The sequence below is a fragment of the Nymphalis io genome, chromosome 20 (assembly GCF_905147045.1).
Source record: "Nymphalis io chromosome 20, ilAglIoxx1.1, whole genome shotgun sequence".
NCBI classification, from domain to species: domain Eukaryota; kingdom Metazoa; phylum Arthropoda; class Insecta; order Lepidoptera; family Nymphalidae; genus Nymphalis; species Nymphalis io.
This window is the reverse complement of record NC_065907.1, coordinates 6,730,130-6,743,076: the sequence shown is the minus strand read 5'-3', so window position 1 is coordinate 6,743,076 and position 12,947 is coordinate 6,730,130. Positions and strand designations below refer to the sequence as shown.

Here is a 12,947-nt window from a genome sequence, read left to right as displayed (position 1 = left end):
TGTTTAATCTAATAGCTTTTAAATATATTTATTAACAATAACATGTACTGTTTTATTTTTCTGATCTCAGTATAATGCAGTATAGATGTTCCTTTGTCGATTTTAGATATTTTGTATTGCAAATCATTTCTTTATATACATAATTCATGCAATTTTATTTAATGGCGTTTAGCCTTTTTTTTACATTTATTGCAAGTTTGTTGTCAAGCTAGACAAAACATTCACTCATTCTAGTGAATTTAATATTTTAGTCTTCAATACAGATATATATTTTTTTTAATGGAATTTACTGGGATCATTTTTGGAGAAGATAAAATATAGTATAACGCAGTATAGATGTTCCTCTGTCGATTTTAGATATTTTGTAGTGATTCATTTCTTTATATATGTAATTCACGCAATTTTATTTAATGGGCGTTAACTGTTTCTTACATTTATTGCAAGACTGTTGTCAAACCAGACGAAGCAATCACTCATTTTAGTGAATATAATATTTTACTCTCTTCAATACTGTAATTTTTTTTTAAATGCAATTTAACAGCATCATTATTGGAGTAAAGAAAATAAATACGCGCATTTAATTTTTAAATTATACTTTGTAATTCATTTTGTAGAGGTGTTGTTGAGGCACCCAAGTAAAAACCATTGACAAACTGAAATGTATACCACAATGACGATTGTAACTGAATTATTTATTATTACGTGTATTTTTATCCTTGCCAATACTCAATAGTGATTTGCTCATAGTTAGTTAATATAATATATGTATAAACCTATAAACATTTTAAATAAGCCATACCATCATCCGACTATGAGTATAACAGGTAAGGTAAATATTTTCAAAAAAAAAGTTTAAAATCTAGCGAATATGAAGTCATGGATTAATGACAGAGCTTAAAAACGTGCATCAGGTGACATGGGCAAAAAACAGTCATGCAATAGACTGACTGTTGTGGCGTGAAACGTACGTGACCTCTGCGTGACGTAACTTTGAATAATGTTGTCGCCTTTTTACATTTCCCTTAAAATTTCAAACTTTATGAGTATTTCTTCGAAAAGGATCTTGGATCAGAAATACTAGGTCATACAATAATTCATGTGATGCTCATTATCAAGAGTTTCAAATTTATGACAATATCATACTAAAATATAAAATATGTAAAACAATAGTAATAAATGTTTATTTTCATTTGTTCATTTATTTATAAAAATGTTAAGTGGATGGAAATACAAGTGACCTGGGTGTAAGTGTTATTACCACGGCCCATAGAAAGTGGTGGAGTATGAAATATTAACTATTCCAAGATCGCCAATGTGCCACCAACCTTGGGAACTAATTTTTTGTGTTAATTGTGCCTGTAGTTACACTGGTTACACTCGCCTTCCAAACCGGAACATAACAATACTAATACTGCTGTTTTGCGGTAGTTACGTATGTGAGGACTGGTACATTTCCAAACGGAATTATACCACCAACTTGTCTTTAATGAAATGCTTATACATACGAAGATGTATTGAGCGTTCAATTGGATTAACGGTTGGAATTTTCTACATTTCTTTATTTTGAGTATCATTGAGTATCAATCTTCTGGGAAATTATGGTATATGATATGAAAACATTTATTTGCTATCTCTTTTACGCGTACCATGAATCAATACCAATAGAAGATACTGCTTATTCGCCATCGCATAATCGTATTAAATAAAAAGTTAGTCTACTGTTGACATCACTGTGGAGAGTACACATTTCTCGCTATTCAAGGTTATACAAAATGCCGAAAAAACTAAAAGTGGTTGTAAGATCTCTGTATTCTCATGAGATTCGTAAAGATGTGAGTCTAGAAAATTTAAAGTCACTGAAATTGGAGGATGCTTGGCCATTTATTAGAGATGAAATCGAGACCGAAATTGGTAGTTGTCAGCTCGTTTGCATCCCGCATATTACCGAAGCCGACCTGTATAATGTCACGTCTCTATTTGTACCAAATGAAAAAGAAATAAACGGTAAAATGTTCACGCCTCTCGGACAACTAAAGAAGAATATAAATAGGAAGAAATCATCTTCCGAATACGTGGAGCTGCTGAATAAAGGAGACTTTCACGATTCTGACTTCAAGTTTCCTCATGAAAGCGTTAAGGTACACCGATTTAAATTTGAGTAATTTATTTATGTAAACAAAAAAATTTGTATTGTTCAGTAAGGTCAAAGGGTCAAGAAAGGATTACACCATGACATTATTCATACATTTGCAATGAAGCTAATTTATTTAGTAAGCTATATATTACTAGTCATGTAGAGCATGCAATGACTCTAATAGAGTCAAGTCTATTTTCGCTTAACCTTAAACTATATTTCTATGTAAATAAGATTCTGTCGCATACAAATAAATTCATTATTCATTGATTTGATAAGAATAACAAGAACTGTGTAAAATAATCACACTTCAGCAAATATTTGTAGTCCTATTTTACAGTATGTCTATGTTTTAATTCAATGAAAAACATTAAATATTTATCTTTTGGGGCTTGGTCTTAGATCATATCAGTCTCAAATGGTTAATAAATATAAGTCTCGTAAAAATATGACAAGTACATTGTTTTCAGATAACATTACAAGATGAATCAATAAAAAATAAAGTAAGAGTTATAATGGTAAGTTTTTCACGGGAGATAGTTGCCAAAGACAAGGATTTTGTTAACAATATTTATTTAGATGTGGAGAACAATAAAGGTAACTCAAATTTTATTTATACTTAAAAATATTATTTTCAATATTACATGAACAAAATAATATGCAATATATTAGCATGACTAAAAGTTATTATCTAAGAACTTTATTTTATTAAAATTCTTCAGTTTATATTATTTTTAAATGAAGTATATAATCTATTTGAAATTGAAATTGTTTCATAATCAATCTGATGTTTGTATTAAATATTTTGACAATAGGCTGTGCAATCAGTTTCTTATTATCTTAAAAAAAATCATATTATCAAAATATTAATTATACTTACTACTATACCCGACTATTTTAAGCAAGTTTTTAATTTCAGCATTGAAAGGCAAAAAATCAGTTTACATGATAACCAAAGTATTAATGGCAAAGACTATAGAGTTCAGGGTTACTAGAGGAACTTCATCTAGAATTTTCCACCTTGGCAATGCTTCCCCTCTTGTCTTTGGCCTTGAAGAATTTTTGATTGGAGACGAAGGAAAGTTAATAGCTAAGGTAAGCATATTTTATAGTCTATTCCAATAACATTGATTTTTAATGTATTAATTAATAAACAAAAGTTACATATGAATTAAAAAAAAAAACAAAATCAATCAGTTATTTAATATAAATTTTATTTTAATTTATAATACAATTAAAAAAAACCATTTTGAAAAAGTTTTTGCTTAGTGTTCTATAATCATATTACAAATATAAGTAGGTAATTGAATATCAAAGTAGTAGGTGTGAGTAAATTCATATTCAAGGCTGAAAACTATTATCATTACTGATATTGTAGATAATACTTACTTATTGAGAAAATTTTAATTATATACCCAAAAAGATAAATGCTCAAACTTTTCAAACGAAAGAAACAATTTTCTTGAAAATATTATGTTATGAATAAATATATGAGTTAGTTTAAATATTACAAGTTGATGACATTAAATGAGAAAACACTACTACATTTCTATTCTCAACTGGCTTTTAATTGGTCTCAATCTTAAAAGCAACATTTGACAGTAGATGTGTGTGTTGTGTGTTTAAAACTGTACTTACTCACACTTAGTCTAATATTAATGACATAATAAAAATAAGACAATGTAGGTATGACTTTGTTTGAATACTATTTAAATATATAACATATTTTATTAAAATTAATATTGTCTCATCAATATTGAATCTAACACTTAAGCGGTTTCCATTTTGAACACAACAATAAAGTATCGGATACTTGTGATGAGACTTCGGTATTTTAAATACTTAAGGTATCCTATTTTGTAATATTTTAACTCAAAAATAACAAAGGATTTATTTTTGAAATCTTTTGTTTAATACTTCCTGTAAAAACGTTGTACATTACAAACGGTTTATGTAAAATATTCATTTAAATAAATGTATATCGTACTGTTCGGCCTTGAATCCTCTTCATTACTATAATTATAGATCTAAATAGGTAACAATAAACAAAAACTTCGCAAGCCGCCGCGAATATGATTTAGCATAAATATCATACTTTGTTTACTTCTATTTTTATAAAAAATATTCCGTTAAAATGATTTAGTTCTATAACATGTTATGTCAATGTAACATCCATAAATGTTGAACTGCCATGATAGACATACAAATGTAAGCATATGAAAATTGAATTGTCGTCCAGCAATTTAACTTATATATTGTTATATATACTAATAAAATAAAAAAATATATAATGGATAGGATATAATAATTTTACAATGTAGTACGCGAAAGAAATTCATATAAGTAGTATCATATAGTGGCCAAATGCTTAATAATTACATTTTTTGCATTTTTAGAATACAAATGTAGAAACACTTTTCTATTTTAAAAACTATTCGTAATTATAGATTATATCTTGGATCATCATTGAATCAGTCTAATTATAAAAAACTAGGCTAGAGGGAGTAAGTTTATTCTGTAAAATTATGTTATTCGGGGAACAAAATGTTCCACCGTCATTTTCGACAATCACGCAAACTATATTATAAACTAGCTCTTTAACTCCTTGCTTTAAAATCTCTAAGCAAATAATTTATTGCAATTGATAAAAAAATAGTTCCCTCAATGTATTAGCCGAATTAATTATTTAGAAATCGTTCACGCATACCGCATTCATGAAAATTACCGTTCGTTAAATCTATTTAATAACATTTTTGTGAATTATAACAAGTTAGCAGTTTAACGAATTAATCATAAAAGACGTGCTTGAGTAGGAAAAACACCTACAGCAGGCTACCTACTCATATTATACAAATAAAAAAATCATATCAAAGTAATTGATGAGACGATGTTCTCCTGATAGATTCAGTAGAGGCGACCTTTCTCAACAGTCTCTAGCCCTTTGCGCAGGACATTAAAGTTCAAAAGTGTGCACTCTCTATATTATATTACTTTCATAATCCGTTGGGACGGTATATGACGCGTCCCGAAAGAGTTCAGGAGCAGGAACAACGGCTATTTTGCTTTCCCAGACATGGGACTGTACATAATTATTATTTATTATTAATCATATTTCAACTACAAACAAGACTGAAAAGACAATTTAGATTTTATAACTTTACAAAACCGTACAATAATATATGTAAATAATTTATAAATAATTGTAAAATATAAATCGAAAGGCGGATACACGATCCTCGCACTTTCTCTTTTATAAATTAATAAATAAATGAATAATGGTCGATGTTATTTTGATTTTTATCATGTCTTTTCATGTATCTCTCTAAGTCAATACGATATGATAAAAAGTAGAAACCAAGTAATCATCACATAGATTATTATTTATTTCGATGAGTTGTTTACTGTAAATGCGTTGTGTTAAATCGATTCATTCTGCGTATTGAATTATATTTATTTTCCAGCGATAAACATTCATATATAAGGCAAATTATATCAGTATTAGTAATTTATACTGGATAATTTTAATTACTATTTATACTAGAGCTTTTAGGTTTATCGCTGTTATGCATTTGATATTAAGGATTTGTATGAAAAAAACTACAATTTACCCTAGGTCCGGACGCGAACAAAGAGTTTGTACTTCTCGTATCGTAAAAAATATGTGATAAATAACATTATGAATGACCACGTAAGCTCAACGTTTCAGGAAGTGTTACGAATTTATCTATCCGTTAATATAATTATTCTATACATAGGAAGTATGCTCATCATTTTTTATGTTTAGCACGTAATTGCGATTACCTACGTTATAAACTCACGTTATCAGAATAATCTCAAATAAAATATTGAATGTCATAAACTTATATTATTTAAAATATTTCATTATTAACCTCTCCCACTCTTTAGAAGTACTTTAAGACTGACCATATAAAGTCTCAAACCATATATATATTTGATTTGGAACCTTTTTAAAAGATAAACAGAAACGGCAGAGAGTACCTATTTTGGATCTACCATAGAGTATAGATATTATATTGATAAAATTATGAAATACATACCTATATATAAAATGTTTTTAGAAGTCAACAAAAATGTCTAATATTTTACAGATATTTTAAAATCGTTATCTGATCTCTAGTAGTTTCTAGCTTGTGATTCATCACAGATAAGATTAAATTGTAAATACATATAACCTTATTACAAGATAACACGTTTTAACTAATTCCTAAGCCATTATCAAGTAAAGATCATTATTAAAAGTCTTGGTAATATTTTATACTAGTTACCGCGTGCATAGGAGGGTAGAGGTTTTAGGTTTTCTATGTCCTTTTCTGTACCCCTGACAACGTGTACGCAATGTCATGAACTCTGTAGTTAAAACGTAAAAGTGTAACAAATAAACAAACTCACTTTCGCATTTATAATATTCGTAAGGATATATAATTACTCGTACTAAAAATTGAAGCATAAAGTTATCAGCTTATCTGGGATAACCCAGTTCCTTGTTTATATTGTTCGGCAACTTCTGTATCCTGTTCTGGTCAGATCATTTAAATTCCAAATTCATTATTATTTTCTGCGTTCTGTTATTTTCAGCTTTAAAACTTAAATGATATCGGGTACATTTTCACTTTCTTTTTACCAAGACCATTTAAATGTGACAAAGCGATAAAGCAAGTTTGCCGTTATAACTAACCACAAAGTGTAGTGGTATAAAATGATACTTAGATATCAATAATCTTATTATATGTGAGTAAATATAATATATCAATATCTTTACTTATACAAAATGTTTGTTATCCTCAAATAACTCGGATGTTGTTACCTTGGTTATTTGGCAGTTGGCAAACGTATGTATTATTAATTAGTCTGGATTTGCTTATTTCTTATAAATAATTAATTGTCTTGATGTGCCAGAAGCAAAAATATATATTTTACAAATATAATTTGTTTTAAGTATTTATCTTATCAACAAGCTTAACCAGTTTTATTCTAACAAAGGAAACGTAGTAGATTATAATTTATGCGCTTTGAAAATAAAGACAATATTAACTTAAGATGGCTTAATGGCCACGGGCCGTTTGTTGTTTTTGCATTCGTGCTTCTTCACCACTTTCTTCTAACATGCTTAATTTTTGTCTCAATGTGTCCATATCTCGTGTTCGCCTTAAGGAAAAACATCGTGAAAATTCTACCAACTTTCTGTGCTTCAACCCAGATTAGAGTAGCATAGCAACATTTTCTCTGTTTTTGAAGCGGTTAAAATATTATTATAATATTTATTTATAAATCTATACTAAATGCCAAAGTAACATTCCGTTACGCTTATGAAATTTGGTATGAAGCTAGTTTGAACATCTAGGAAGGAAGGACATCGGCGATTTTTTATACCTGACACCGAACCTCTATGCAATAACACGAGTGACGCCATGAGCTATAATTAATTGATTATATAAAAATGACACAGGGTTTTGAATTACGTTTGTCGGTTTTGTGTAACAATATTTTACAATTAGGTATGTGCCGATCACTGTTTAACTTTATTAAAATTTTGACATTATTGCGTTGCCGAAGTACCTACATGTTGCTTCACGTATGTTAATTGGTACTAACCGAATAAAATAATAAACATTGTCAATACGATGATTGAAACTCAATACTTTATTCCAAATCCTAAATATCGGTATCGCTATTGTTATTCTCGTTATGCCTTAATTATGGTTGAAGACTTTAGACTCCACCGAACTTCCAAGCCAGTAAGGCGTTTTTAAATAGCTCGTTGACGATTCAGGCAACAAACAATTCCTGCTTTAGTTAATATGATAGACATACAAAAACATGAGAATATAATTGTCCTCGTCATAAAAAGTCATTATACTGTATATTAAATTATATTATACGCTGTTTACAAAGAAATTTATACACACCTAGTTGGTATGACGAAGGACAAATTATATGTGGAATAGATTAATATTTACATAAAATCATGTCTAGACTTTAGAATCGTAAGCGTGAATATTTTTTAATAAAAGTATGTTATTAACAAGTGATATCGTCTTTTGATTCTTAAGAAGATTTAGTATTGAGGTCTTCGGTCTATATATCGTCACTATGTAGTTGGAGCAGATTGGTAGAATTACATGATTTAGTAAAATTAGAGTATTCTAATCTAACAAGGAAATACCAGCGATATAACGGATCATTTGTTCAGTTGTTTTATTTCCACTTGACTCTTTGTCATTTAAAACACGTGTAGTTTAGTTACAAGCTGGGCGCTTGTATCTAATTTAAAATGACTTTTTCATGTTCTTTAATTATTAAGTTTTCTAGTAAATTTTTCTACCTAGATTATATACTAGATTTATATTGAATATTTGGATTTCTTAAAATATTTCTATAAAAATGATTAGTTCTTTTATTCGATTTTTAGTATTGGATTTTTAATTTCGATATGAAAACACTACAAAACTTGAATTATTTTTCTATATGTCAGTAGTCGACAGTGACAACCTTGAGTTGACAGGGCTTACACTCTCATGCTTCAAAAAGCACGTAAAGCTGTTGGAACTGCTGCCTGAACCCACTCGTCGTCGTTTCGAAATAAATGAAAGAGCCACTTTGTGGTTGTGTTTCCGCACACACTCGTGTAAGTGCAAAATGCTCTTTATCTCCTGCGCAGCTAGCTATAGTTTCGTGAGATTCTTAGTCATGGCCGAAATTTGGTCAGGATATATTAGTAAGTAGTAGTAAAAGCCTGTAAATGTCCCACTGCTGGGCTAAGGCCTCCTCTCCCTTTTTGAGGAGAAGGTTTGGAGCTTATCCCACTACGCTGCTCCAATGCGGGTTGGTAGAGCTTTGTGCAAGCTCGTCTGGGTAGGTACCACTCACTCATCAGATATTCTACCGCAAAACAGCAGTACTTATTATTGTTGTGTTCCGGTTTGAAGGGTGAGTGAGCCAGTGTAATTACAGGCACAAGGGACATAAAATCTTAGTTCCCAAGGTTGGTGGCGCATTGGCTATGTAAGCGATGGTTGACATTTCTTACGATGCCAATGTCTAAGGGCGTTTGGTGACCACTTACCATCAGGTGGCCCATATGCTCGTCCGTCTTCCTATTTTATAATTAAAAAAAAAAATTAGACACATGCAGGTTTCCTCACGATGTTTTCCTTCACCGAAAAGCACGAGATGAATTATAAACAGAAATTAAGCACATGAAAATTCAGAGGTGCTTGCCCGGGTTTGAACCCACGTTCATCGGTTAAGATTCACGCGTTCTTACCACTGTGTCATCTCGACTTTTTCAGGTCAGGATATATATTAATATTAATTTAGATAATGCGTTATCCATCTCGCACGTAATTGACTGATGGATAATGACTTGTAAAATAACTATACTTAAAGCCTTAGTATAACTAATACCTGAGTATACCTCCAATATACTTTTAGCGAGCTCACGATATTTCAAATTATTTATTTACTTAAGCTGAATAATATGACTACCACTAGTCATGATATTTTTCATTTCTTAGGTCATACGACCTAATATAGGTTTATGATTTGTGAGTTGCGGTAAGGAACAGTTTTTGTTTTCTACAGTGATAAGCAGTCAGTGGTGATTACTTACCATTGGTCCATTTGAAATAAATGTATCCTTGTTTTTGACAAATTGATCTACTGCTCGTACTCATGCTCATCTACTTTTATTATCTACCTCATTATTTAAATTAAAATCAGTTCGTGTTGTGCACTAAATGCATATTATTTTGAAGGGATATCATAATTTATAAATTTTATTATTGCTTAACAATTAAACTGGATGTCCGTGAAGTCACTGTGATTCTTCGTGATAATAATCCTTCCGCGATTTTAATCCGTAATGGAACCGCTCACTCAGTTTCTAATGCTCGCAAATACATACCCGTCTTATAATAATTATCCATTCAAATAATAATTGTCCATTGTTTACTTGTATAATTACACGGCAACCCATAGTATATATGTAATATATATAACCATTAATAAATGGTATAAACATTTAATAAAATAATAATACTCGCATTTTGATGTATTCAAAAATCAATACGTAATACAGTCAAGAATTAATTTAAATAACTATTGAATATTAATAAATGAAAATGCAAGTGTGCTGAAAATGTAGCTTCCGTTTGCTTGATTCTTTACTTCGCTTTGTGAAGCGTTTTCTATTTGTGAAGTTTAGTTTGGTTTAGAAAACAGTTTAATTGGTTCGTTGAAAGGTAAATGAATGACCAAAAGGATGTGACGTCATATGGAAAGAATGTTATGTTTCCTTACTAGGTAGGGCCTCAGTTCTAGATAAAAAATACATTCAAAATATTGAAGCAATTTGTATTTATAAATTAGAATTGTCAAAATTGTTATTATTTATTTAAGGTATTTTCACAAACAAAACGTACTTTTACGTGACGTTACAAAATAATATGCGTGTTTTTTAGAAACATTCAAAATATTTAAATGCAATTTTTATTGTTTTTGTTCGTCAAAAAAAATGTTTTGCAAGTGACTAATAATAATAAAATACCATATTACTTTTAAGTAGTCATTGGCTGGTTATTTTGAAAAATTCATGCCGCATGCCGGACTCTTGGAAGTTAAAAGTGGTAAACACACGTGCTTTCCAAGGGAGTGTCCTTGCAGCACGTAAACTGTACACTTTCCGGTCGTGTCGTATTTGCTGTCCCATCGGATCGATTAAATCGATTTTATTGCCTTTTTTAACTATTGATTTAATTATTTATCTCTAAATGTATATTCAGAACCGTTATCATTTTTTATCATGATACAAAAGACACACCTTTCGACTTATCTTTCGTCATTAGCGCGCAATATTCAACGTTGAAATTAAATATTTTGTATATCTATTTATTCGAATCATACATATTGTTCATTAATTAATATACATTTAAATAGGTACTCGGTTTTCAACTAGTTCGACCAGTGGCTAGAATTACTATAATAAAAAGTATATTTATGAACAACATATCAGGTTTTTGTAATACGGTTATATAACGTTCGTTTGATATTTATAAATAACAGTCGTAAAAAAAAAAAATACTTTTTTTAAATTTAAAATCATATGATCCTTTATAACTTCAACATTATGAGTAATATTTTCTCTGATGCGCCATCTTAATATTTAAATCAATGTAGAAGATAATTGCAGTGTAAATTTAATCACTAATAATAACAAAAATAGTTATCCAGCCAAGTCATAAAAAAAAAAAATAATAATTCCATATGTATTTCAAGGTTTCAAGTGCTTACATTTTAAAGCAGATTGTTGTGTTTTATAAAGGAATACATTCAAGTTAATATTTACTGTAGGTAATTCTGGTGAAATTCTCAGTTTTATTTAAATACATTTTCTTAATAATTTTTTTTGATATATTTATTCGCCACGAATTATGTATTAACCATTTTTTTTAAAGCAAAAAAATGCCCGTCATATCTTCTCTATACGTGTATATTTTAATGTTTTCAGGAGCCCGTCACTATTAAATCGAAGTTCTTACAGTGGCAGAAGTTGGATCCTTCTGATCAACTCTACATCCCTGACAATAAAGAAACCGCCTGTGCGCAGTAAAAAATACTACCTGGGAGAGGCCCGTACATGAAGAATAATCGCTTAAAATTGCTTGTGAGTTATAAAATAGCTGAATACAGGTACTTGCTCCCCATAAAGCTGCAGTGTAGGTAGGATAAAAATAAATTTAATGCTAATATTTCGCTAATGTTTCATCACAACTACGACTTAAGATAATTATGTTTATCAAATTTATGGAAAATTAATAATAATTAGTCAACTAGATTATCAATAACTTAAACAAAATGTGTTATTTACACATATAAAATATAGTTTTAATGCGTATAATACAACGAATCAATTAGCAGTTAAATAATGCGCATAATACAAATATACGCCGCATTTTGATCCTCACATTTATATTTATACAAATTAATTTGTTATTTCCGTAAATATATATTTTTATATAAAAAAAAAATTCTCAAATATATAAGATAAAATAAATTATTATACATAAAGTTCAATGTGCTAGTGCACACGTGTATACACAATTAAGGTTTCAAAAAACCATTCGTAATCTGAGAATGAAATTGAGCACTGAGAAAATATTAAAAAGGTAATATTTTCATAAACAATTTTAATGATGGAAATTTCCGAGATAGCATATTTATTCAACTGTTTGTTAATAATATTTAAATAATACTCTAAAATAACAGAATATAAAAAGTGTTCGAAAATTTGGAACGAATGAATATCGGTTCCATGGTGTAATGGTTAGCACTCTGGACTTTGAATCCAGCGATCCGAGTTCAAATCTCGGTGGAACCTGATATTTTTTCTTTTCGTTTTTTAATATCGGAGCATTTAATACAAATAATTTGTGTTGATTTCATAAATTACTTTATAATAGATATTTGAAACTTCAATAGTTGAAAGGTATTTGACCCGCCTAAAATTTAAAAGAGCTGTAATAGTTACCTTGGAAATAGGCTTTATTACTTTTTTATAATAAGCAGAAAATATGTTTGTCTAGCGTTTCTGTAACATAAGCTATCGTGTATGGGTCTGTAACAAGCAAAGGTAAATAACCGAGTAGATACTTATCAGATATAACACTTTAATCTTTGATTTAAAGTAGACGTAGGTATATTAGAACAATTATTTAAAGTAGTGCATAGCCATGACAAGATTGGCTTTGGATTGAAGTCTAGGCTTATATTTTAAAGTTTATAGAATTAAGTTTCG

The 12,947-nt window shown here is 29.5% G+C and overlaps 1 protein-coding gene and 1 non-coding gene across 2 annotated transcripts; both read left to right on the top strand.

The window, feature by feature from the left end:
- Nucleotides 1–1,697: 1,697 nt before the first annotated feature.
- On the top strand, nt 1,698–12,940 carry LOC126776403 (uncharacterized). The gene is made up of 4 exons (XM_050498900.1): nt 1,698–2,138; nt 2,605–2,731; nt 3,054–3,229; nt 11,661–12,940. The coding sequence occupies exons 1-4, from the start codon at nt 1,773–1,775 to the stop codon at nt 11,760–11,762; spliced, it is 771 nt and encodes a 256-aa protein (XP_050354857.1). The 5' UTR covers nt 1,698–1,772; the 3' UTR covers nt 11,763–12,940.
- On the top strand, nt 12,459–12,530 carry Trnaq-uug (transfer RNA glutamine (anticodon UUG)). The gene has a single exon. It is a non-coding gene; the product is annotated as a tRNA-Gln (tRNA).
- Nucleotides 12,941–12,947: the final 7 nt, after the last annotated feature.

Bases quoted from the DNA above. Each gene is read 5' to 3' on its own strand.
- LOC126776403 (XM_050498900.1), top strand. From the start codon at position 1,773: ATGCCGAAAAAACTAAAAGTGGTTGTAAGATCTCTGTATTCTCATGAG. The intron at 2,732-3,053 runs GTAACTCAAATT...TTTTAATTTCAG, and splicing joins AGATGTGGAGAACAATAAAG to CATTGAAAGGCAAAAAATCA. The intron at 3,230-11,660 runs GTAAGCATATTT...TAATGTTTTCAG, and splicing joins AAGGAAAGTTAATAGCTAAG to GAGCCCGTCACTATTAAATC.